The 27,551-nt window shown below is 35.2% G+C and overlaps 1 protein-coding gene across 3 annotated transcripts in view; it reads left to right on the forward strand.

The window, feature by feature from the left end:
- TTC8 (tetratricopeptide repeat domain 8) overlaps positions 1-25,838 on the forward strand; it is a 36,710-nt gene extending 10,872 nt beyond the window's left edge. The window contains exons 3-15 of one of the 3 annotated variants that reach the window (XM_042813764.1): positions 933-1,053; positions 2,595-2,658; positions 2,812-2,971; positions 3,859-3,948; positions 6,613-6,657; positions 12,608-12,693; positions 14,327-14,414; positions 16,855-16,965; positions 18,917-19,056; positions 20,663-20,837; positions 22,087-22,209; positions 23,478-23,561; positions 25,162-25,838. In XM_042813764.1, the coding sequence (XP_042669698.1) occupies positions 933-1,053; positions 2,595-2,658; positions 2,812-2,971; positions 3,859-3,948; positions 6,613-6,657; positions 12,608-12,693; positions 14,327-14,414; positions 16,855-16,965; positions 18,917-19,056; positions 20,663-20,837; positions 22,087-22,209; positions 23,478-23,561; positions 25,162-25,278 (1,404 nt within the window). In that variant the 3' untranslated portion in view covers positions 25,279-25,838. Of the gene's footprint in view, positions 1-932; positions 1,054-2,594; positions 2,659-2,811; positions 2,972-3,858; positions 3,949-6,612; positions 6,658-12,530; positions 12,694-14,326; positions 14,415-16,854; positions 16,966-18,916; positions 19,057-20,662; positions 20,838-22,086; positions 22,210-23,477; positions 23,562-25,161 lie in introns of those variants that run through there. The other 2 variants (XM_042813765.1, XM_042813766.1) reach the window with 2 other exon arrangements.
- Positions 25,839-27,551: the final 1,713 nt, after the last annotated feature.

The raw sequence follows: 27,551 nt of genomic DNA on the forward strand, positions 1-27,551 counted from the left end.
CTGTATGAAGTACCAACTGGTACTGTTTGTTTCCCCCCACTGATTTGTTCTCTCTGCAGACTACATGAGAGTTGTCACATAGCGTAAGATTGTGCTTGCCTTTCCACACTGCTCACATCCCCAAGACACTTAATGCAGTAATTTGTCAGTTAAGGTCACTAACAAGTTCTCCAGTAATCTCACAATCTGAGATATGCAGTCTATAGATTTTACAGCTGATGCTCTGAACAAAGGAGTTTTAGATTATCTTTTTAAAGGCTTGTAGATACTTAATGCTACAGTAATTAAAAGATTACTGGTTAAAAGATTTTCCTTCTTTCTCCACTGATGCCTTGGAAAGGCATTACTTTGCATTATAATGGCTTTACTTACCTTCCTCTCCCATCCCAATATAAATAAGGTGTCTGTCAGCTGTGGGTTTTGAAAAGCACTTGTAGCTGAGTATGTCTTCAAAAACTTGAGATCTCAGTTGCCCATGACATAACTTAGTCCTAACTTTCATCAGGCATGAAATTCTGTCCTCCAGATTCAGTGACTATAGCTGTTCCACTCCAAAAGAGTTGTCTAACGTCTAATCCCATTTTTAACTCTGTCAAGCAACTGTATGATTAGAGTAGCAGGAAGGCCACTAGTATGCTTGCCTTGATTGGCAGGAAAAGCAGCACATGAGCCTACTGGACCTACTTGACTATGTAGGCTCCCCATGTGCTGAGGCCACACTTGAAGCTGCACTTTTGTCCTGAATGTTAAGCAACTCTGACTGTACATGCAGCATTAGGTCTGCTTACAGTGAATGTTCAGCTATACCCAATTGTTAAAATCAATAGCTTACTCAAGCTTACTAAGGCTTTGTTATTTTATTTTAAAAGGCAAAATTGCTGTTTAAATTATTTAATTAAAGGTGCTTTTCCTTTTCCTTTATCCTTATTCAGGCTGCCTGGAGCCTGAAAACACGAGCTTTGACAGAAATGGTATATGTGGATGAAATTGAGATGGATCAAGAAGGAATAGCAGAGATGATGCTAGATGAAAATGCCATTGCTCAAGTCGCACGTAAGAACAACTTTCTCTTAATATGTTGAAGCAACAGGAACTGTTCTGGTCAGGATTGACATCAGTCATGAAACAGTATGTGCTGAGGTGAGGTGATGTATTATGGCTTTTAGCTATTGTTGCGAGGATAGTTTTCAGTTGCTTTCTGATTGCATTGATCACATGATTTTGATAAGTTTAGGCCTGGATTTTAGACAGCATTTTGTCAGTTTTTCTTCTAAATCCCTGTACTCACTAGGTTTTTTTTTCCCATAACTTGATTTCTTTTACTCCTTTCTGGCTTCTTCTCCACTGGGAAATGAGAGAAATATATGCCCTTTATGCACTATGAATCCCACCCTTGTTCCTAGTTAATTTTCGTTAATTAGTTAATTTTAGATAGAACCACTACCAGTGACTATTGCAAGATGACAGGCAGAAATGCTTGATATCAGCCTGGCTTAAGAAAACTAGAAAGTATTTAGATTGAGTTAAAGGTTATCTGTTTGCACAAGTCTAACTTTCTGCTTGAGCAGTGAAATGGTGGTGTCTCAGGGGTAATTACATCCTGAAGATGGGAGAAAGAGAGAAGAATGAAAAAAAGGGCAGACGTGAGGTTTTATACTGGTGAAAAAATAAAGTCAACAAACTAGCTACATATCAGTATAACTTCAGTTCTTTGAAATGTTTGAAATAAGAACTGTTCATAAGTACATAGATAATAAATAGATGATTTGTCAAGAACTGCCTTTTTTAACATAAATCTCCTTTCCTTCCGTACATCTTGACAAAGCAGTGGACACACCAGCAAACGAATGTATATCATACCATGCTTTTAACCAGATTTTTAAAATCAAGTCTTACATATTCTTATGGGAGGCTACAAAAATTATAATAGCATATCAATAAAGGTGATGGAAAATCTATATTAATGATCTAGTAATTCTTAATGATCTAATGTCAAAACATTAGAAGTTGTGAGAAAGCCTGCTGAAGGCTTTTGCCAAGTCCAGGTGTTATTCTAACACGAGGTAGAAAATAAACCATTTTAAAATAGCTTGATCTTATAATTCCAATAGCCTTTATTTCTTAAATACTATTCTGAGATGTTCTTCTTGAGAGGACATTCTGTAGTATGTGTACAACGACAAAATTGCCTGCCTTCCCTGAGGAGAAGGGTTCAAATAATAACTTAAACTAATAAAGTGAATGTTGTACAGATACTAGAGAAGAGTTATTTGAAAACAATAGCATTTCTTTAGGAAAAGTAGAGAGGAACAGCACATACTTCACATCTGTAGAAAAAGGATGAAAGACAGAACTACAGGAGTAGTATACAGAATATTAGTTTTTCCCATGTTCATGATGGCCTGTTTCTTGCAATAATCTAACAATTTACTGATTGTGCAGTTTGTTTCTTCTTGTCTTCCTTCTCTGGTGCTATGACTGCCCAGTTTGAGCAAGGAAATTTTCCGTTTATTGTAAGACATAGGCATTTTTTAAAGACCCTTGTAAAGAGTGCAGTATCTCAAGTTGAAGTGAGCAATGCTCTTATTTTATAGGACCAGGAACATCTTTGAAACTCCCTGGAACTAGCCAAGGTGGAGGCCCCAGCCCAGCGGTTAGGTATGTCATCTTTTTTTTTTTTTAATATGATCAGTTGCACGTAAGCAAATCCTAAATTTAGCTTCTAAAAATGAAATATTTCAGATATAAGTGCTTAAACTCTCCGTCAGTAAATTCCAGTTGACATGAGGATAATGTGCTTAATATCTTCAGGCCAGTAACTCAGTCAGGAAGACCTATTTCAGGATTTGTGAGACCAAGTACACAAAGTGGACGGCCAAGTACTATGGAACAGGCTATAAAAACACCTCGAACAGCTCTAACAGCTCGTCCAATCAGTAGTGCTTCTGGGAGATATGTCAGGCTAGGAACGGTAAGTTGCCTGACTCTTCTTAGAAAGACAGCTTTCTTGATCATTGCATCTGGGACAGATGACTTTGTATTTGAAATAAAGCTGCATCTAAACTCTGTTTGAAGGACGTCAGCATTTTTATTTAAATTGTTTCCGGAGTCAAGTGTAGAAATATTACCTCATTAGTTTGCTAGTGTGTTCATGAACAAAATATACATCAATCCACAGGTTCACAAAAATTAACAGAAATCCACAAATTTACAAGTTTTGTGAGACCAATATTATTTTATATAATACAATTTTATTCACTGAAGATTAGTGAAAGGACTATAGCATGACTTCGCCATAAGCATGCTGAAGCCTCCAAGTTTTTTAGTTTAGTACAAAGCAATTACTAATCTCTCAATATCTACCACTTCATCAGATAAAGAAAATAAAGTATATTAGTTTGATTCTGATCTGTCGGCCAAATTAATACACTGCAACTGGCATGAATGTTTACTACCAATTAACATCATATTATTTACAAATTCTCACTATCATGAGTATGAACTGGTCTCCTTAAACCTGTCTGGAAGATTTTTTTTGTCCCATATCTCACCTGACTTCAGTCCATATAACTGTGCAAGCTGCATGCCTTGGCACACTGTGGAAATAGTGAAGAGAGGGAAGTAAAAGGTAATTCCAGAATGTAGTTCGTGCAGCCTTTTTCAGGGTGTGTATGGGAGTAGGACATATTCCTGACTTTCAGAGTAGATGAAAATCACTAAGACGAATCCCTATGACAAAGCAGAATTCATATACAACTGCATTGTTTTTCATCTTTTTGGTATATTGCTAATATTTTCAGAAATTTCTGGAAAAGTGTAGGGGTTCTTCCCACTTAAAAGCCTGTTTCTTCCCTTCAGGCTTCAATGATAACAAATCCAGATGGCCCTTTCATAAATGTGTCTCGACTGAATTTATCAAAGTATGCTCAAAAACCCGAACTGGCGAAGGTATGTAACTATTTTGGTTATCACTGTGATATCTGTTTCTAATTTTCTGGCATCATTCTTATGAAGCTGTACATGGGATTGGGCACAGAAACAATGAAGAACTGTGTTCAAGATGTAAAATTGAGAAAAATTGTATCTTATTTATCTTTTATGCTCTGGCAGTAGTTAGCAGGCTTGAAATTAAAAATATGAAAAAGTGTCAAGAGGAAAAAAACACAGCAGAATACTCCTAAGTTAGCTTCCCCATTCTAAAACATTAGTTAATATGTTTTCATATGTGGTTAGCAATTCATTTGCTTTCTCAAGCTGCTTTTTAAAACTTGATTTAGATAGTAATTTCTAGTCTTGCTAAATAATGAAAGGCTTGCAAACTATCATATCCACTGCAGGCAACTACAAGCCAGTTCTTTTTCATTTTGGAAGAAACTGCAGGTCTTTTGTTCAGTTATGCTCTTGTTAGCAATCACTCAGCACACATATTCTTAACCCACTAGAGTTTATAAAATAGGGAGAATGTAAGAAACCTGGAAGGATTACAGAACACAAGATACGTCTCTAGGAAATTAAGCTTAGATCTTCTTAAAGACAGCTAGGTTTTATTTTTTCTTTGATAAATGTATATACTATTTAAGTAGGTAGGTTAACTTTCAGACAAAGTATTTATTCTTGGCAACAGCTCTCAAGAATGCAAAACAGATATTTTTAACAATTTTTTAGTCGGCATTTTCTGGGAAGATGGAGTAACTCTGTCCTTCAATTTCATGTGAACAGAAGCTTAAGCCAAAAAATATAAATCAGCAGTCCTCATGGAAACATCCATAGGCAGCAAGTGTACTTGTCAGTATTACAAAGCTAATACATTGTGACATTAATGTTTCACATAGAATGTAAGATCTGAGTTTAAATTTGGATCTACATGGATTTGTAACTTTTTTTTAACAGAATAAGACAGCATTAAGGCTAAAGCTAAAGCAAGGAGGTGAGACTACAGACTGTACTTTTGTGTTGAGTATCATTGAAGTTTTAAAACTCTTTGAGCTGTCACTTCTCTGAGGTGCAAGATAACAAAAAATCCTCCAGTTCTTAAATTCACATAGCTACTTTTTGTATTCATGTTGGTATTTACTTCTCCTATATACTTCTTCCTTATGTTTGGAAAGTGTGTGCATCATCTCTTTTAAAATTAGAATATCTATTTTTAAATTGCTTGGCTATGTCCTGCTAGTTTTTGAAATATAAAGGAATGGACAAAGTTTGCTAAGTCACTTGTCTCTGCCTGTAGCTAGCATCAGCCCTGTAAAGGACTATTGCAGGAAACACCATATTAGATGTAGGACTTATCACCTGTCCCCAGAGAGAACTGCTATTAATTCTCTGTTAGCAGTTGGTTGCTGCTAGGAAACAGGAAGTTTTATCTTCTTTAGCTTTTGGTTTTTTAATAGAATTACTAAGATAATTCTAGTTATTTTTATCTACATAAATGTAGAGTCATTTAAATCCTTTTGAAGGTCATGTATATAGATAGATAGCCACAATAAATTCCTCATGCTGGCCAGCCAAGAAAATACCATCTTAATCACTTTTAGATTTACTCTTGCTGATTTTTTTCCTTATTATTGAACTAGTAGAGGAGGTGTGCTACTCCTTCTTAGTTTTCCATTCTTTTGCTGTTTTCACTTCTATTTACCTTATAAATAAATGTCTATTCTAATTTTCCTGTAAATGCATTTTTAGTAATCATTCTTTACTTTATTTGATCATCTGTGCAGATGCATTTCTGAACAGAAGAAAAGTTGTGGTTTACTTCCTCACCAGACAGGACAACTTATTTGTAGTTTTCTAGTTTTCTGAAGGTGGATCTGGGCTAACATTTTCATCTAGGGAAATTTAGGTTTTTGTTTTAATGGATACTATGAGCAGCAATTAAGACCTGAGATTTACATGGTCAGAAGGGTCAATTTTCAAAAAAATCACACTATTCAGCCATTACTGCCTTACTACATTTCTGGCTTCAAGACTCCCTTTAGAAATCTAGTTTCTTCCAACATCATTATATTCACTTTAAATACCAACTCTGTTAGCTGTTATGTATTTCTTAGTATTCCAGTTTAGAACAGCTAGAAGGTAGTACTAACCATTTAGTTTTATAAGGGGCTAATCAAAAACTAAGCAAAAATGCAATTGTTGTAGTATTACTAGCAGTTAGCATAGCACAGGAAACGTTACTTTTTTAAGCTTTGTTATGATTATGGTGTGTATGAATTTCAGAAACGTGATATTGTTAGCATTTATCATTTATGAATAAAAAGGCATTTTTTCTTTCACAGATCCCCAAATTTCGTAGCTTATAGATTGTTTTGGTTTTTTTTTCTTAAGACATGTAATGGTCAGCTTTACTTTTAGTTTTAAGGACCAAAGCTTAAAAACGCTAATCTCTTGGATCAAGTTAAATTAATTTCCTGTAATAACAATGTAGCACATCAACAGATTCTGTCCGTTCAGGTCTTAGTGAAATGTATATTTCAGCTGATGAAATGTATAAATATAATTGCTTGCACAAAGAATTATTTTCTACCGGATGTAATCAAGACTCTGAATTACTTTTAGATAACATTTACTATTTTTCACTTTCAAATATAATTGTTTTAAATATTCTTCTGACAGGCACTGTTTGAATATATTTTTCACCATGAAAATGACGTTAAAAATGTGAGTAATTCATATATTCCATTTTCAGTTTTTATTAAGTATCATTCTGTTATTTCTTTTAGTATTCTATTCTATTAAATTGAGGATCCAGGTAGTGCATCATATCTTAATGCAGAAGTGCAAATACCAAGACATTGATTATTCCCTTTTCTTTCTTTTTTTTTTTTTTGAAAAGCAAAATATTCTAATACTGTAAAATTAGATCCCTTATCTATCAATATGGTAAGATTCCCATACTTAATGATTTCACATTTACAGAATTTACTGGAGTCTGAGCAGTAGTACACATCAGGTTATTGAACTGTCTAGAAGATTCAGAGCATTCAAGGCCTGACATTAAGTGATAGAACATAGATAGCCTTTTACAAGAAGGTGAAGGTCAAGTAGCTAGTTATTGTCATGAGCATTGTTTGACGTCTCAAGCCACTGAGATTGTTGCTTATGCATTTGAGTGTGTGGAAATGAAATGTATCAACTACAGAAAAATAAAATATCAAAAGAAGTTCGGACACTTTTGTTAGAAATGTAATTCCGTAGCATTGAGATGTTCTGTAGTCTCACGGGAAAGAGTATATTGTCCATACCATTGTCTATAACATATTTTCTCCACAAGTTTTCCTAATGACATAGTTTGCTGTTCAAAATTTTTCTTCTGCTGTTCTTCATATGTTGTTCCACTGAGTTGGAAGATCAGATTTGAGTACAAATTTAAGCTTTGTTTAAGCTTTCAGAAATAAAGGTTGCAGATTTTTTTTGGCAGCTCATCCAGGGAAATAATTAGTTTACTGAATAAATAAAGTGTCAGAATATTTCCGTACTCTATTGGATATATGTATCGAGTTGAGATAGAATCAAAATTTCTGCTTGAAGTTTCTATCAGAGAATTGCTAGTGTCAGTAGTGCATTCTGCTGGACTCCTAAGTGGTGTGTGATTAGATATGAAGTTAAACACCAATGCTACATCTTTGATACTGTCATTTTCCACAATTAATAACACATAAATATATTCAGTTGTTGACAGCGCAGATCAGAATCAATTCCAAATGTACTGCTATGTGGAGCTTTTAATCTAGTATCAAATGATTCTAGTGGTACACTCTCAATTTATTGCATAGCATTTTTCTAAGAGGATTGAATTGCAATGCACTGTTAATCCAAAATGTGGTTGAACCAGTAAGTGCAATTGTCAGACACATCAGAGAGAAACTGCAGTTAGCATTTGCATATTCTCATAATCAACATCAAGGGCCTGTTTTTTATGCCTCTAATAATTGGAACGCTCTTTGTTTGTTACTTGGAACTCTGTTCACTAAGAATTGGTCACAGAACATAACCCATACTTGAAGGATCATTAGTCTGGTCAGATAATTTCATATAATGCCAGTAATTTTCAAGCTCTCCAAAAAAAAAATGCTCTTACAACAATTCTACTGCATGTGCCTTGAAATCTCTGCTGAGAGTCCAGGATTACTGACTGACTTATAAGAAAAGTTTTGACTGTGATTTTATATGCACGCTAGCCACTTCAGTAAATCTTAAAGCAAAGAAGTGTTGGTGTTGCTTAGTCACCACTATTTATTGTGTAATGATAGAGGGCTTGACACTTTTGGTTAATGATAGCATTTTGCCCATGAAAAAAAATGTCTTAGTTCACAGTACAAGGTGCCTTTAGTTTGCAATGGCTTTTACTAAAGTTTTTTTGGGACTGTTCAGTTTGCTTACTCGTGCCTGAGTCTATTTATCTTTTGTTCTGCTCTTTCTTCTCTACTATTTTCAATGCAGTTCAGTTCTCCAAGCTGTCCTTCCTTCCTTCTGAATCTCATCTGCGTGAAATTTTCATGAACTGAAAAGTAAATAATTTCTGCCTTAACTCAGCTGTGTCACTGTTTATTCACCCTTGCTAACAAAGACATTTCACTGATTCGTTTTCTCCCTTCTCCCTGAAAAGATTGTGATCATTTTGGATTCAGTAGACATGTTAATGGTTTAAAAGTTGACTGGAATCTGACTTGATCATGCAGCATTCAGTTATATTTCTTGCATCTTTGGAAAAAACAGCTTTCTGCATAAGATAAGAAGAAAAAGCTTGGAAAGGGCTTAGATCAAACCCTGGGAAATTGGCTCAGTGTGACTGCACTGATGGAAGAGCCTCTACTAGCAACCTATCTGCATGGTTAGAATTTACAGATGATTTCCTGCAGTTTTACAAATAAAACACAAAAGTAACAGTGAAGGTATGTTCCTTCATCACCCTGCTGATCTGAAACTGTGTGTTTTCAACTGCATTATTATTTTAAAAGCAAAGGCAGCAGTTCTATTACTTTGCTTCTGTTTAGTATTCAACCAGTCTATAGAAAGAAAAAAAATGTCGTGGCAATTTCAGTTGGGAATATCATTAATCAGTGTGCATTCAACCACACAAATAACGCTAAGAAATCAGTTTAAATTAACGGTAAATATATCTGTAATCTGTCAATTGTCATAACGTGGGGGAAGGAAGAAGAGCAGGGAGCTTATTCGGCATGTGGAAATGCATTCAAAAATTCTTTCATCTACCTTAATGAAATACTAATACTTTAATACTTATCTGAAGAAACTCCTATTACCCTATCCATTATTGTTCTTTACTTATTCTGTTTTGAAGATATACACTTTCTATATTCCTTGAGTATTTCTAAATGCCATTTTATGGTCTGTGTGCCATAAGAGCAAAGCAGTTGAAAAGACTTGACCAGAAATAGTTGAGTTTCTACTTACTTCAACAGTAGTCCGTGACATTGTATCCTACCACTGTTTGTAGGTAGATGATGAAAGCCACATATTTTGACTTGAGGCAGAACAAAGAACGTACAATATGTCCTTGGGTCCAGAAATAAAAACCTGTGATGCACTCTTGTTCTTTATAATAATTTGAAGTTTATACACTTAAATACAAATCTATTTATAATGGAATTATGTAAGATTTACAAACCACAGAATTTCAGAAGACACTCTTCCAAATAAATTGTTTTAAATGAACCATGGTTGATGTCATTTACTCAGCTGTTTTCTAGATTATCCTGTGTCAGCTTGCCTGTATGTAAGAATTTAGTCAATAACAGTTGCTGGGAGAATTGTTTCCATCCAACATCATGTGAAAGAAGCAATAGATGCCTCCTATTGTTTCCATGTATGTAATTTCTTGCTGCGTGCACAATGCCAAGAATGAAATAACCGAGTTTGAAATAAATATATGTTTACTGATTTAATTTTGCAATACCATAGTATAATACATACATAATATAATACAGCTTGTAGGACTGTAGTAATATAGCACAGTTTAGTTAAAGAGAGTAATTGTTAAAAAAACAAATTTAGTCTTAAATTTAGACTTTAAAAAAACTCTCAGAATCATGCTAAATATAGCATGAAAGACCTCCCAGGATTAAGGCTGTTGATGATAGAGACTCCTGCATTCATGAATAAATACGCTAAATGTTCTAAGAGTCACAGTCTCAGCTGACCAGTATTCCCAGATGATATATACTAGTTTATAACTCTATCTTAAAATTAATTAAAACTATTTCACAATCCTTTTTTTCTTTTTTTTTTTTCCCCTGCTACATTACAAGTAAAAATCCTTGAAAGTAGGTAACAGTATCTGTCAATCTACAGTCTTCACTGTCTTTCTCTATGAGATATTACTATGACTGTACCAATACTCAGCAATACACAGGGCTGCAGGACGCTTTGAACACTTAGTACTGTTATTATAGTTTTTAAATGAATGTGCTGTGCAGTTTGAACATTAATTTGTACCTAAACTGTGTGATTGAAAAAGAAGTTTGTATCAGAATGAAGTTGAAATATTTTGAAAGTTTGTTTTAACAAACTAACATTTCAAAGGCCACATTGTCAAAAGAATTCATTGTAATACCATCAGAAATTCTTAACTACTGGTGTGCAGGAATCTGATGCTGATATGCATAAAGACTTTTTGGGCAAACACTGCAGAAATGTTGATAATATTTGTGAGTTTTGTGATTACATGTAGAAGATCAGGAATAGGATATTCCTCCTCCTTTCCCATTTCCTTAACAGAAAAGTATAAAAACAGGACTTACTGAGTTTCAGAAACTAATTTCAGAACAAAGTTGTGCTTTGTTTCTTGATGCTCTTAATAAGATCACAGTAAGATTCCAAGATCTGCACTAACAGCAAAAGTACTCTTGTTATGTTCTACTATGCCTGAAGCAGTCTTAGTTCCTACTTTCCAATAGCAGCCAGAATTGTTAGCCTTGCATAAAATAGTTTTCAGAAATAATTAGGGTACCAGAAAGAAAGCTGAATGTGTAGCTACAGAAGGGATGGCTGTTTGAAATTCAGGCCTTCTTTTTGAATCCTTGTCACCAGAGTGCTCTAAGGAAGGCTCTTTAAAGTATGTTATTTATAGAATGATCCTTAATTCTTTTATGTGACTGCTTGTGGCCTGTTTGAAAGAGGTGTGGTATCTGACAGATGCACACATTCTTTACCAATTTGAAATCTCAGCTGCTTTCCAGAATTTTCCCAGTGAAGCATACCAGTATAGAATTGCTTATATACCTTCAGTTTAAAGTATTTGTCTAGAAAGGAAGCGTGATTTTTTTCTTGAAGCAAGTTTTTCCCCTATGTAGCTGTAGTCCAGGAGTCCTGTGTGCAATTTGCAAAGCTATTAAGAAACAGAAGGCAGCAAAGATAACCTCTGCCATCCGAGGGCTTCTAGGATTCCACATACCTGAAACAAATGGTGACTTCAGGGGTGTAAGCCTTCCTCAGCTTTCTCACTCCTGTCACAGAAGCTGAGATTGACAACTGTCTCTCAGCTTGAGGACATTATCAGAGCAAATCCTTAAACCGAATTGCTACAAAAAATATTCTTTTTCACAGAGGCAAGAGAAAGCAACATGTTTAAGTTTATGCAGTTCCACTGACTTTGCCACTCTTTGTTGATTACTTCAGCCTCAGCTAGCAAAAAAAACAGGAATCAAGCCCAAAGGCAGGTGTCACTAAATTAGACTCTGTCATATTTCAAGTATTTGACATTTTTTCCTGGAAACTATTGCTTTCTGTGCAACAAGTTGAGCAGTGCACAGAATTCTTCTACATTTGTAACAGACATCTAGGTCCTTATCTCTGTGATCTATAAAATGCTCATTAAAACAGAGAAAATAATTTCTTCGTTATATTTCTTTATGCTTTAAAGCTTTTTTTAAGACTATTCCTAAAACAAAAAGGACGTTGTGTTACCTTGATATATTCTCGGTAAAACTGGAATTTTGGATAAATAAATATAATATTTGCTTTTTGGTAGCTTTTGTACAGAAAACATCAGTTTAAGAGAAATCTAAAAATGATAGCTAAAACACAAAAAGCCACAAATTCTGTCTATGATAGCCAATGACAGCACATTGATTAGTCTACCTGTGTTTCCAGTATACCAGGTAGAAGAGATCCTAGAGTTCCACTTTATCAGTAGCTATTTCTTGAGTCTATTTGTCTGTTTTTACTATTGTGTAATTATTTACATAACCTGAGAGTTCGAAGAAGTGGAGGCAGCCTGAATTAGTAATTAGATGACAATTTTTGTAGTATTTCAAACTGGCAAAATAATTTCTTTAGTATATTTCTACTTGTTTTCAACAACTTATCGTGAACCAAGAAGGGAAGTCTGGAGTTCTGAAGCTCCAATTTAGGACTCTAATCAAATTGATTTTGTATTTTCTCCTTGCACTACCAGAAACTATTAGGAAAAAAGTTATCCTTTTAGCTACTTTATGCAACAAACTGTAAAAATAGAAAACAAATCTGTGCACTCACCTCAGGTTTACCAGGACTGTTTGTTTTCTCTTTAGGAAAGTTATGTTGTTTTCTTTTTCTCTATGTAAACATTGAAGATATTAATGTTAAGATGATGGGTTTGTTTTGGAAGGCTCTAGATTTGGCAGCCCTTGCCACTGAACATGCACAATTCAAGGACTGGTGGTGGAAAGTCCAAATTGGGAAGTGCTTCTATAGGTAAGCTGTTGTTCATTTCTTCAGTGCTCAGTGAGTAAAAGTGCAGGACCTGAGCTGCTGTGTGCTGAAGAGTCAAAAATAGTTCAGTGGTTTTATTTAGAAAGGTCTGTTCTTTAATACAAGGAGATTATGGTCTGCTACTGAAGGTAAAAGAGCCAGTATTGAGTACCTTTAAATAACTAAATTATTTGCAGCTTCAACTTCATTAAAGATTTTTGAAGTCATTGTTTGAAGAGTCAGTAAATAAACAAAACTACTGTTAACAGAATGAACGTGAGAATATTGGCTTGAGAAATATATCTGGCAATGAGATTTTTAGATTGATAAATTAATAAAAAATGAAGTATCGAGGTTAACCGGCGTCTGCCAGAGATGCATTACCTGAGGAATACCAGGCAGTTCCAAAGGTGCAAGGCCTCAGAGCTGGCACACAGCAACACTGGCACATGCCCTCCCCCAAGAGAAAGCAAGTGATTTGCATGAACTGAAGACAAAGCTGTGGTGCAGCTTACAATACAGCTTTTTTTTGTTGTTGTTATTCACTGCATGTTAAAGATTTTTAATATCAGCAACAGATGTTTTATTATTTTTAGGAGAAAGTGTTTGCTGATGAGGAACTGGGAGAGTAAGGGAACTTGCCAGGGCAAAGAAGCTGTGGCTATGCTTCCAGAAGACAAGCTGAAAAGCATTTTGAAATATTTTGAAAGAAAGCTTAAGGAGAGCAAATGTAAATAGAATGATTGTGGGTGATGAAAGAAATAACAGTTAAAGAAGACAGCTTTGTACTGGGGAAGAAGACCCAAGGAGTAGAAACGCAGGATTATAATGAGATGATGACAGCTGAGAAGACTGGGCCACTGTTATGTTTGTTCCAGAAGACAGAAACCAGAAACAGTGTTATTATACTGTTATTATTATCAATATACAGCCAGACTAAATTGCCATCTGGGGACTTGTACAAGACCCAGAAATTCTCACGTTCCTCTGCAAACGTGTAAAAAAAACAACAAGCAATGTCCTCTACTGCCCTTTCTATTATCTGTCCAAAGTAGCAGAAGTCTCCACTGCTATTTATACAGCAGTAGATTTCACATGGGACTATGCATTATTTTTAAGAGTATTTACATAAATGAGAAGAGAGAACTATTGTTAGTAAGATTAAAAATGCTAAGTAAGGTTCTCTGTATTCACTGGGAAACATACAGTGACCATAGATGAAAACAGATGGATAATGTTCTAATTTAGTAATATTAATTTTCATGGCATGAATATCTATGTTTTTTGTTATTTTTTTTCAAGACAGAACAATGAATTACTAATATTAAAAGAATGTTAACTTCATACACTGTCAAAAATATTTTTTAGTCATTCAAGGTGCACTTACATCAGACAACCAGGATCACTTGTTGTTGTCTTCCATAGAGTTGTGATGTCATGAATTTGTCTTTTTCATAATGTTAAATGTTTGTCTTTATAATCTCAATGTATTCAACAGCATAAGTTTTGTTTGCGTGACCTTAAAGTATGGTTTTGGGCAATTCCTTTTTGGTTTATGCTTCATTAATTAATAAGCTTTTATTTAAAAAAGAAAAAAAACCCCTCAACCTTCTACATCTCTCTGTTGTCTCTTTAGGTTAGGATTGTATCGAGAAGCTGAAAAACAATTCAAGTCAGCTCTCAAGCAGCAGGACATGGTTGATACAATCTTGTATTTGGCAAAAGTAAGTCATTTGCTTATTTCAGGGTGAATTGAAATCCCAACTGGGGATTTTTCACCAGAAAAGCTGAGTATTGAGCTTGATAACACCATTGAGTTTATAGTGTCTGATCTCCACATAGATGTGAGATAAAAGATGCTTGCAGTTGAAATTGAAATCTATAGTTTGAAAAAAGATTTTGAACCTTCCAGATTTTGTGAAAAAAAAAATCCTTTCTGGTACCTTACTCTGTTCTTTGCTCTAAAGTCCAGTGAGGATTACACAGCTAAATAATTATTGGAGTTTCAGTATGAGGAATAGTGTAACTATCCATGGTCTCCTAGGAAACTAATGGAATAAATCAGTAAGTGAAGAGTGAAGATCAAAATCATAGTTTCACAAGCAAAATCAAAACAAACTGAGCTTAAAGAAGGCAGTCAGAGACCTTGAAGCAGAGAATGTTCTGCTTAAATAAAGGCATTAAAATCCTTAAGAAAGCAAATAGCACAGCTGAGCCTCAGAATTACTTACTTGCAGATCTCACAAACATCAGACTCGTAACAATTTTCCAAGATATTCAAAGTGAGATTGCTTCTGAGAAACTAAACCTGCATTTTTCTTCCTCTCTTCCTAAAAAGAGATGAAATCAGTTTTGCTGTCAGCTCTTGTCAAGGCAGCTGTCTCAAATCTATCCAAAAATCCTCATTAGCAGTAGATAATTTAGATATTCATATTATGATATTTGCTGTACCTTTGTATTTCTTGAGCTGTTTACTTTTAGTATGTAAATTACCATTTATATCTGAAGATGTATCTTCAACACAGCAGTTTGAGTTAGTTTATTCATTGAGCTTAGTCATTTTAGAATTGTATCACTAACAGGAGTCACTCTGTAAAATACATTATCTACAGAGAATGATCCAAGTAACATTGGATTGGACTAACAAACAGTGATTTATTATGGGAGATGTGTACAGCTATTTCTCACCACTAGCTCATGTAAGAGCAGGTTTGAACTTCTACTTCCCACTCCATAGACCAGCTATCTCAAGTGGAAGGCATCACACAACATGAGTTAGTGACTGGGTGGACGGGCAATAGAGTAGAACACTGAATTGTATCTTGATCTGACAATACTGAAAAAATAAATCTTGAGTTAAGCAGCCATTAAAAAGTAATAGGATTACCTCAAGTTTGATGTAAACTGACCAATACCGCACTCCCTCTTAGTTTTCTTCTTACATTCTCTACAACAGCAGTTAGCAAGAGTTTGTTAGTTCTATTTTAAGTTTTCCTGAAAGCTAACTCTCCTTTGAAATGTAATTTATGAAGGAAAGATTAAAAGATTGAAAGAAAACTGAAAAAGTAAAGACCATTAAAACAAGTCAAGATTGTTGAGAAGTTACAAAGTATTTCATGACCCAGACTGGCTGTGAATAGGGGTTTTATACCTGGGTAAGAGATAAAATGTATTTCATAAACAAAGATAAAAAGATTTTTTAAAAAGAACATATCTTACAGAGTTTATCTCCTCTTTTTAACAGTTCTTATTCTAAGAATATGAAGATAGTTTCATAGCTAGATTAGGACAAAACCCAAACATGCAAACAAATAAACAAAACTTCCAGCTTACTAAAATTTCAGGTATGTCAAGTAGTATTATTAAATGTGATATTTTTCCATCAGGAGCACTGAAAACATTTTTCCACTCAGTGGGAGACAGATAAGTCACTGTAGTCATCTAGTTTCTCAAAGTAGGTGAGTGAGGAGGGTTTCCTTTGCTGTAGCTGCTTTTTAAGATACCCCGCAACAGGAAGGCTTTAGATTTGTACTCTCAGACTACTGCAGAGGTGGCCCCTATCAACACATTGACGTCCTCTATCTAATTATCACACAAAGTTATCCACATCACATGTGGTCATAATCAGCATAGAAGCCAAAATTACAAGGACTGAAATGCCTTCTTGCTGCTAAGGGATTTTATTATTTATGAAAGGAAAAGCTGGCAGAGCAGTAAGAAAATTTGACAGCATCACTGCCTGGTGCAGTGCAGTCTAATTAGACCAAGTAAAATATTTTGTTATTTCAGCACTATCAACCTGAATATGCAGTACTTTCAAGCCCAAATATACATTTTTAAAACTATATATAAGGTAATACGTGCACTTCAGTGTCAAAGTTTCGTTATTTTGATATGGTGATAACATTTTTTAGTTTAGGGTAATGTCTGGATTAATAAATAATGTCTAGATGATATGCATTCAAATTTAATTATCTTAATTAGCCTATTATATTAATATATTAACTAGTCTATTTTATCTATATCCAGTATTAGCTGCCTTATTTTTGTAATATTACCCACAATCTCAGCTAATGTGGGAGGATTCATTCCTTCCATTTAACCTCCCTTGTAGAACAGCAGTATAAGGACATTTTAATTTTTTTATACACTTTATTTTCTTAGGTGTATTTGCGTTTGGATCAGCCTGTAACAGCAGTAAACCTTTTCAAGCAAGGATTAGAACGATTTCCAGGAGAAGTAACTCTTATTTGTGGAATTGCCAGGATCTACGAGGTATGCATGCAATATGTAATTGTGGCAAGGCTAGCAGCCCAAGCAAGTAAAAGAGCCAACAGTTGAACGTAAGTGTAAAGACATCAGAAATTAAGTACACTGATCTACAGTATCATTAATGCAAAAATATAATCTAAAATTCCAAAGTAGTGTTGGGGGAGTCTTGGACACTTATTTCAGTCGTTCATTACAACAGTGAGATCCTATTTTTCCTTGTTGAGATGTGTAGAAGTAAAATCACATTAAGTCAAGCATTCCAGGTGTTGTCCATGTATCTAGACCTAGTTCATCTACAAGTATTTTAAATCGGACTAAAAGCGCTCAAGTCACCAACAGCCTGCTGGTAGGATTAAGCAGCAAGATAGACTACTGATAAGGGTTGTCTTTATTGTCCCATAAGTCACAGTTGACTTCTTAAGCTAGTGAGGACAGTTGGAACATGTTTCTTAGTTATGGAAATAGTTGTTACTTTAATTAGGATTAAAGTAGTTGTGTCAGTTTAGCTTGGTAACCACATATTTTGCATTTTTGAAATGTGTATCTTCATGTTAAGTAGCAGACTTAGTGATTATACTCCCAAACCAATGTTTAAAACAAAGTCACGTAGTGTTCTTTTTTCTACATTCATATTTGGCATTCTTTCCTATTCTCATCATTTTCATCTAACCCTTAAGCATTAATCCATTTTCATATTAAATCCTTTTTGTCCTTCAGCAAGGAAGAAAATATCTGCATAACTTTAGAGGCATTTCTTTCTGAATTGTTAAACAGTTTTTAATACGGATATGATTTTGCAGAACCATATAAATAACATTGCATAACCCTTTAAGGAATTATTAAAGAGAAGCCTGAAGTTGACAGGATATAGTTTTTACACTGACACCTGAGTGCAGGATTATAGCTTTATTAGCAAAGATTTGTACTGCAGCAGAGAGCTGTTCTTGCTACACAATCATAAATGGAATATATGCACCAGGCATCTTAATCAGAACTTTTCTCTGCCACTACTTTCTCATTGCAGAAAGAATTATGGACCTTGTTTGGTTTTAAGAAAGCATTATTTGTACAGGGACAGCTTTGGTACTGTTTCCTTTAGTGGCAGGAAATACATTTTTAATGGCTAAATGTGCTGCTAAGGTTAAATAAAAGTTTGTTCTTTCTCCAGATTGAAAGTACAATCTATCTACAGCACACAGGTAGAAACTATGCCTCTCTAAACACAAAAGTGTGTTTTTAACCACTTTATTTTCTTCTAATATAGAACAAGGTCCTGTGGTGACTTGCATTCCTCAGAAACAGTGATGTTTACAGCAAAGAATCCACCCTGATTCATTTGCCAACCAGCATATATCCAAGCGTATTTTGAAGTGAAATATAGTTCTCTTAACTGGCATATCCTAGCAAGTCCAAGTTTTGGTAATAAATCCACGATTCCTGTTTTCAAAGGCATATATTAATTCTTCACATACAATTATATTCTCACTTATGTTCAAAGCAATTCATGAGTTGACTTAAAAAACATTGAAAATAATGGAGACGTTGTCAGGAGAAATAAGTTTTCTGTTTTATTTCATACTAGGAAATTGGCTGGACAGTACTGTGTATCTTAAGGTGTTGTACAAAAGCTAGCAAATACCCATTGTACATGCTGAGCTTATGGCCAATCTTTCTTCCTTAAAAATATCTTTTTTGTACCAATGACATAGAAGTCTGACAAGTACAGCCAGCACTGATAAATGCATTCTTCTCATGGATGTGTGTCACTTCAAAAGTTGCTGATCAGTGATTCAGCATTGTACAATTAGTGAACTGTAAAAGCATACAGTATTAATCTCAATTAAGTACTGTGCAGGACACAGATAAAGCTCTCAGTAGATAGACATTTTGGTAAGTTTTATTATAGAAATTGCTGATAAAAGTAGAATTAATCCGATTTTCCCCCCTTACTTAGGAAATGAACGATATATCTTCAGCTGCAGAGTACTATAAAGAGGTCTTAAAACAAGACAATACTCACGTGGAAGCAATAGCATGCATTGGCAGTAACCGTTTTTACTCAGACCAGCCTGAGATAGCTCTGCGGTTCTATAGGTATCTATTCTTGTGGGGAGGGAGGAGGAACTGGATGCATAGAAGGTTGATAGGGTTGGCTTTTGTAATGCTGACAGTAAAACAGCTAAGAGATTGACATTGATAAAGTTTTAGACAAAGATCACCAGAAAATCAGCTCACTAATATACGTATCTTCTCTGCCAGTGATAATTACATCTCTCTCAAAGAATTTCTCATTGCTGCACATGAAGCTTGTAGAGGTATCAAGAGGTTATTTAAATCACTGATTGTTTGATTATTAAACCAGAAGTGATCTCTCACAACATGAGGCAGTTTAAGAACACTGTACCTTACTCTCAACTTCATTTGCTTTCAGGAGGCATATGGGCTTCCTGTTCAGCCTTTGGAGAAGGAGAGGGCTTTGAAAAACTCTACCTGAAGGCATGGGTAGTCGTGACCACAAAACCTCTTACTTTAATGTAGACTGGGATTCCTTTGTGTTTTGCTGCAAGTAATAAAAAGACATTTAAATGATGCCTGTTTTTTTTTTTTTAATTTTAATACAGCCAGATTGTAAAGGAGTCTGACTCATATTCCTAAGCCTAAGAGCAGACTGAAGTGGTACAAGCACTGCTATGTCATGTCTGATGTACCTGAGCTGCTTAATGCTTTAAGTTTAGAAACTCACAGTGATACCAATAGCAGCAGCCCTCTTAAACCCTGGCCCTCTTAGAATATCTGTTTTCCCTATAGATGTTAATCAGCTGAATTTTATAAAACATCTCTATTCTAGAAGACAAATAAAATCAATTTGAATCAAAACTTGACTTACGCTTCAAAAGTAAGATCAGTGTAGGTTCATATACTAGATGCAGCGGTACTGATTAAAGTGGTGTTGAAGGATAGGAATGAAACAAAAATTTGAAGTCTGAAGAGTTATGAAGAGTAGCTAGAGGAAATCACAGTCTGATTAAGGTTAAGGGACTGGAAAGAGGAAATGGAGAAAATCTGTGTACAGCTCTGTTTTACAGTAAAGTCAGATCACATGATGCTGTCAAAATACCAGAACTTATCTAATTTACATGAAGACTGTTTTGTACAGCTCTAATTCCACTAACCAGAAATGCTATGCACTACCCACTTAACCAACAGTCGGTGTATAATCAATGACTATTAAGATGTTATAACTACAAAATAAACAAGAGAGTTAGGCAAAGCAGATTATGATAACAAAAAGAGAATAGACAGAAAGCTTACCCCTATCCTGGGCTCACTTACAAAACTCCAGCAGAGCAGATGTCCAGAAGAGATCCTTCCCACTAGTAGCCAGCTCTTAAGTTGGTCTTGGAGGCTCTAGCCAGGCTCCACCCCTTCCAGCAGCACAGGAGAATTGCCTTCACCTGTGCTCCTCTGGCTGACTCATGGCTCACCTCAGGTGATCAATCAGAGGTTCAGGCCGTGACTCAGCAGTTCTCATACCATTAGACTATAACCAAGTTGTCTGAGAGCACAAAATAAAGTTAACTTACATGGCTACCGCGCTCTTTTGGAATAGGGAGTAAGGAGAAGATAATTTTGTCATTTAGAATAGGACTCATATTTTAAATCGATCTTAAAAATAATTTAATATTTTCTTTCAATCTAGACGGCTCCTGCAGATGGGTGTTTACAACTACCAGCTTTTTAACAATCTGGGCCTCTGTTGCTTCTATGCCCAGCAGTATGATATGACACTAACTTCATTTGAACGTGCGCTGTTTTTGGCTGAAAATGAAGAGGAGACAGCAGATGTGTGGTACAACTTGGGACATGTGGCTGTGGTATGAAAAACACAAAAGTCATTCTGAAAAAGTACAGAAACTGGAAAACAGCTTGGAAGTAATCACTGTCCTACTTTGAAATATGAAAGCTGATATTGACATGGATAAAGTACAGTACAGAATTAACTAAGGGTTTATTTGCATTTCAGGAGAAAGAAGAAGCAAAGAAAGTTTTGTACATGATCACAGAATAGAATTTACTCCTGCTAAAAGACACTCCCTTCCCAACCATCTTCAGCCTTCCATTCTTTCTGAAAATTTGCAGTACATCCCAGCCCTTGGGGGCTAGTCCAACAAAAAAATTGCATTCAAGATATTTTTCTCTGGGCTGTAACTTATGTGACATAAAGCATTAGATTGATTTTCTGGTCATAAAAAATGCTGAGCAGTGGGTAGCTGAGGAGGCATGTTATCCTGTTATGGTAGGCAACAGAAGTATTTTGTAATTATGTAATAAAATTTGTTGTTTGTGCATTAATTTGCATTAAGTGCCCATTTTTATGGATGTTCTGCCAGAAGTTGTGTTAGATATCTGTTTATCTGCCCAGAATAGGGTTACTAAATAATGTTTTTGTTAGCTTTCCCTTACAGGGTCTGTCCAAATGCTGATTACTGTTTAACTTAAGTCAGAGAGAAACTCAGCTGCTCTTCTTCTTTATAGAGTAACTAGGATAAACATATTAATTTATACTGCCTAAAACACCAAAATCTGAAATAGTATGCATGTATTTTTCAGCATTTTTCACTTAGAAGATTTAACCTGATGCTGTATCAGTTTTGTCCTAAAACTAGAGCTTTAAAGCAGTGGCTCCATACAAAGAGATTAATCTCTCTTTTTCTGTCTTGTACTAAGTAGCTTTATATGGCTTTTTTTTAATCCATGAAGAGACTGAGAAGCAGAATGATTTTTTGCCTGGAGACACTTCTATTTTCCTTACCTTGTTATAAAAGGTATCATATTGTATGGTCTTTAGATGATACTCTTGCCATCTAAAAGTTAAATTGGATGAACTGAATCTCACTTGAAGCATGGAAATTTGTCCTGGAGAGGAACAATGCTGTCTGGATAAAGAATGAGAAACAAATGAGATGATCTGGGAAGAAAGCACACATGGTTCTCATCAGCATGTTTTTATTGTAATTTGCACTTCATGGTAGTACATATGTATGAAAAAGATAACCAAAACAGCAAAACAGATGCATGTTGTTTCCAGTATTTTCACAAATTAAAATGTAATCTTACTTTTAGGGGATAGGAGACCTGAATCTGGCTTACCAGTGTTTCAAACTGACCTTAATCAACAATAACGACTATGCAGAAGCTTACAACAACTTGGCTGTGCTGGAAATGCAAAAAGGTCACATTGAACAGGTTGGTGTTGAAAATGTATCTAAGCAAAAGGCTTCCTCTGGCCTGCTTATACTAGAAGACTTCAGGAAAGTTGGTGGCTCATTTCACCTCAAGTGGGTATGCTGTGTTACGTTGCAATTAGCTGTGTAACTGGCAAACACAGTTGGCTGAAAGCAATCAGTGGATGCTTTTATACGCATACAGTGGAAGATAGAATCTCTTTGTTGAACTATTAGAACTACTGTGGACTATTTTAACCTTTCTGCTTAGGAGCAAGACTGTTGGGGGGGGAAGGGGGTACACGTAGATATTGGGGAGCTATAATATAGTATAATATAATGAGCTTTTAAAATACATTTTTAAGAGCAAATCATTCTGAAGTTAGCTTTATTCAGGTAGGCTGGTGATCACCATGGGAGTGAGCCCAGCACTGGATGATTTCAGATGAAGTTCAGTTTTGGTTTCAGTTTTGTATTCAGTCATACTACTGACAGTTAAATCCTAGGTAGAACTTCTGTTCATTGCAGAAGTCATTGCTAACAACTAGGAATAGGGAGCCTTTACACTGTAATCGAATGTTTTGTATTTTGTTTTTCAGCTTAAAATTTTCAATTTTCTTCTTGCATCACATGCATAATAAAAATTAGGATCGTTCAGAACAAAAAGTATAGAAAAGATATGAAGACATTTTGCTTGTCAATTTATTTTGTTTCACAATGTTATTGCGTGCATGTGCTCAAAGTTGCTGGACTGAGGGAGTCTTAATGAATTCTATGCTCTCTACCTTTCCACTTTACAGATATCATTGTATTTAAAAGATGTGATATATTTCCACATTCTCCATGCTACAGTGAATGCGTTCAGAATCTGATCCAAATTTTCTGTTGAATTTATGGCATGAAAATGCATGCTCTAGTACTTAATTTTTTATTAGTTTTTAACATTGTTTTGCTGGTCAGAAAAAGGACTGACTCCAGCAAGTAGATTATTCAGTACTTAATCAGAGTCAAGTTTTACAGCTTCATATTTCCTCAGTGATTTGTTTAAAAGTACATCCTAGGCCCAAAGATCTTTTTCTTTATTTCTTTCTTTCATGGGAGAAACTATTTGCCATATTCTTCAAAATGTTTGGGCAATTTAGGCTGAGCAAAACGGAACGCATGGTCATTTGGGAGTCTATTAAGTCCCAGTAAAAGAGAACTCCAGATTATTTCTTTCAAGAATTATGAAGATTGCATTAGATCCTTCCCTCACAGATTTTTAACATTTTTGTTTTTTTCTGTACCCAGGCAAGAGCTTTGCTGCAGACTGCTTCTTACTTAGCACCTCATATGTATGAGCCCCACTTTAATTTTGCAGTACTCTCAGAGAAGGTAAGGCTCTGTCCTATCCTTAAAGTCTGAAAATTGAACCTCTGTAGGGTAGGATTTTTTTATTGTTAGTACTTTTTTTCTTTCTAAATAGGTAGGATAAAAAAAAAAAAAAAAAAACCAACAAAATGCATAACCTCAAGATAAAACTTAAGTTACATTTTCATTTTAATACCCAGAAGGTTTGTAAAAGCAGTCGTTCAGATATTTGCTGTTAAGAGTAGCCAACTAGCTACAGAGTAACTGTAATTCTAAAAATATGTTTGGAAGATGAACAATCCATTAATAATTCCACGTCTTTACAGTCAATGACTTTCAGAATGTGAACTGATAGAGTATCAAATGATTTATCAGTAATTATTGAAGGAATCCTGGTTATTAAACTCCTATTTTAGTGATCTCAAAGGGAATATCTGTTCTTCAGATTTATGACCACTGAATTTTGTGTGCTGATATTTTATTCATAATGAGGTCTCAGACACTGAATTGCCACCAATAAAGAGAAACTTGTCCCAAAATTTTGTAAAATTGGAAAAAAAAAAATACTCCTTGGCTGGAGCCTACAACTTTAAGATTCGGTTATGAGTCCGTTTGTGTAGCAGCACAACTCCTACAGATACTTAAGTACACACATCAAGGAGAGGATAACTCATTAATTTGTAAACATATCTTCATTGTGAAATGGAAGACTGTTTATAATAATTGCATTCTGTAATTACTGATTAAGGAGTAAATCCTAGTTTGCAAATGTCGTTATGTATCTTTTTGCCCAGAAGAACTGCATTGGTTGTAGGAGGAGACAGATGGCAAGATCATCTAGCTGTTAATGAAGTGTGATAACAGATCCGATGTAAGGGATGGTTTACAAGACAGAAATCTCTGGCCTGGACTGCTTTTCTTCTCTTCAGAGAATTACTGATGTACCAAAGCTGTGTGTAGACTGACACACAGGCAACGAATTCGGGTCTCACTTCCATCTAGAATCTATCACTTTTTCTAGATGGGATCCCAAACATTTGTTTGTTTTTCTGAACTCACTTTCTGAGATGCTGTCCTTACACGCACTTCCCTCGTCCAAAAAACTGCTGGCTATTTAAGAAAAAAAAAAACAAAACAAAGTTGGAAACAACATGCAAACAGTTCTAAAAATAGCAAAGGAGTAACATACAATTAATTAGTTCTCTGATCCTATCCCTGTCTCTCTGTAAGGAAGCAGGAAATCACAAGGGGTTGTAACCTTTGCAGGTGCCAGTTTGACTCTCTCCTTTCTCAATTTATGACAGCACTTCAATGAAATTTAAAATCAGGTCTTCCCCTTTTTATTCCTCCTCACTTTAAGTTGTGAGCATAGCATACCTTGTTGTCTTTCCTCCAAGTCAGGTAGGATATGAAGTTGTTTCGATGCACCCCTCCCATTGAAAATAAATAAATAAATCACACTTCTGTCTTTTATCTCGTCACCCCTTGTAGTAAGTATGAGGTCGTACTCAGGACCAACTGGTTACGTTTGAGCATTTGTGAGTATTAGAAATGTACTGCACAAAATGTATGATGCAAGTGTTGTCATGCTTGTACTTACAAAATTATTTTGTGTATCTTACAGATTGGAGATTTTCAGAGGAGTTACATGGCTGCTCAAAAGTCAGAGGAAGCATTTCCAGGCCACGTTGATACACAGCAACTCATCAAACAACTAAAAGAGCGCTTTGCTATGCTCTGATAACATATTTTTTGAACGTGTAAAATCTGCTTCAAGTCCTCTAGAGTTAAAGTTCCGTACATTTTATTCGAAGTAGGTAAATTGTACTTAATCCATTCCTGTTGCAAACACTATGCTATTTAGAGTAGCAGGAAAGGTTTGGGAGTCTGTTAGCTTCTATTATCTTAAAACACAGCTAGAACACGTTTCACTTACATACAACCAAGAACACAGAAGTGGCAGGATGTTGCCAGTATGAAAACTTTCAAATAGTTATCTATTAACAACTGTGTATTTAATATTAATAAACATTTCTGAAGACATTTTTCTGACTTTTCTGCAGAAAAAGAAAGTTTTTATATATTCTTGTGTGACAATCTGTTGAGCCTCACAGAGAAAGTATGCTTCGTAACTAGTCTCCAGACTTGGTTTTGATAGTATACTTTCTATATTTTCTTACTGCATGTTAAGTTTTAAACCTACGCTAAGCAAAATTGTGTTTTTTGGTATGGAGACAAAACAGAAGTTCTTATATTCCTTGTTGTACTTTATGACTTAAATAAATTCCAGCTTCTATGGTTTGTCGCTTTTACTTACGTAAGTTAAAATTACATCCTCATTACCTTGAAAGTAAGAGTCAGAGGCTGTAAAGCAGTTTGAAATACAGCAGAAGCAGTACTAAGCAAAATACGTATTCCTCTCTACTTAGAAGAGAGAGCTTAATCTTCATTTTAGTGAGGGAAAAAGATATGTGAGAACCTTGCTAAGTGCATATTAACAGTTGGGAACAAAACATTGATTGGGTGGTTACCTGTGCTCCCCCACCTGGTACTGTCAGAATATTCTCAGAAACCAATTAAAACAGAACCTTAGTTGCCACTTGTCATTATTTAAATAAGATTTTACTTTTTGCTAAAGAGGAAGAATTTATAAGGAACTTCCATCCTTTGATCCACTGCACTTATGTCTTTCCAGTTGACACTGCTAAACTTACAAAGCTATCAGAAAAGAAAATGTTTGTCTTAGTAGTTTAAATACAACTGTTGAGAATACTTTGAATTAATAATATGACATTCAAAAATTTTTTAAAATTGCAGAGTAAAATAAGATTATTTCTACATGAACTGGAACTGAAACTGGTAATAGAAATTCAGTTTTTAATCCACTGTGTGACAGTTCACTTGTTCCTCATAGGTGCTTATATGATCCCACCTACTGTGATCACTACTCAAGTTGATGCGCTGAATACCTCTTTATTTTAGTAAATAGTACTCCTCAGAACATAGATCTGATATCATTATTCTCTTGATATCAATCCAAAATACTGGATTTTGAAAGGGAAAAGGTTAATATATGATAAGGAATACATGGCAAGAGATTCTTTTGTAAATTAATTAAAAATGCACGCACTTCTAAATAAGGTTTAAACCTTTTTAGCTCCTTAATGTACAGCATTTGCAAGTCCTTCCAAATACACCTTACATGGTGTGTTTTGATTGCCCCAAAAGGCAGCAGCTATTTCTTTTGTTGTCCTTTCATACCCCAAAGCAAGTGCGTGACAGTATTTTTATTATTTCTTCCACAACCAGCACATGTGCAAATTAAATCAAATATGGTAACAAGAACAGCTCTGCAGAGAAACAACAGATGAATGAGCAGGCTGTTTGTTGTGGAAGAATCCTTCGATTTTGTTTTATGTTAATTCAGCGCCAGCTCTGATGAGCAGATGAATCGGCAGGCCCTGGGGCAAACTGCCCTCAGTTAATTTAGTACGACACAGCATAGCGCAGTGCATCAGAATCTGTATTCATCTCTGGGGTAGAATCAAGTTAGGATGGTGTGACCTTAATATTGTAGGCAGCATTTCTGTAATACAAAAATCATTTTTCATCTAACCTGTAGCACAGCTTCAGCTGTGTCAAGCCAGCATTCATAAGACCCCTTGGGAGTAAAAAAACTGGAGTGTAAGAAAACAGCAAAACTACAGGAGAGATGATGTCCACAGCAGTGCTGTCTGGAATGAAACCATTAAAGTAAAGCCTTGTAGTAAAGTAAAACCTACAGTAAAGGTTTGCGTAGTTTATGGTTGCTGACACCAATTCCAGTTGGTCTCTAGACAAGCTCTGTTACTGGAATCTTTCTGATGGATGAATCCACCTAAAAGTTCATAATGAAGGAATAGTATTATTTGATTGTTCTGCAGGATGTCAAAGCTGTAGCAGCAGTCACAAAACTGTTGAAGTGTGAATCGTGTCTGCAAAAAGCAGTCTCAGATGACACTGGAAAGGATAAGA

This window comes from Centrocercus urophasianus, unplaced genomic scaffold (genome assembly GCF_019232065.1).
Source record: "Centrocercus urophasianus isolate 14NV4802_14NV808 unplaced genomic scaffold, USGS_Curo_1.0 seq_14, whole genome shotgun sequence".
NCBI classification, from domain to species: Eukaryota; Metazoa; Chordata; class Aves; order Galliformes; family Phasianidae; genus Centrocercus; species Centrocercus urophasianus.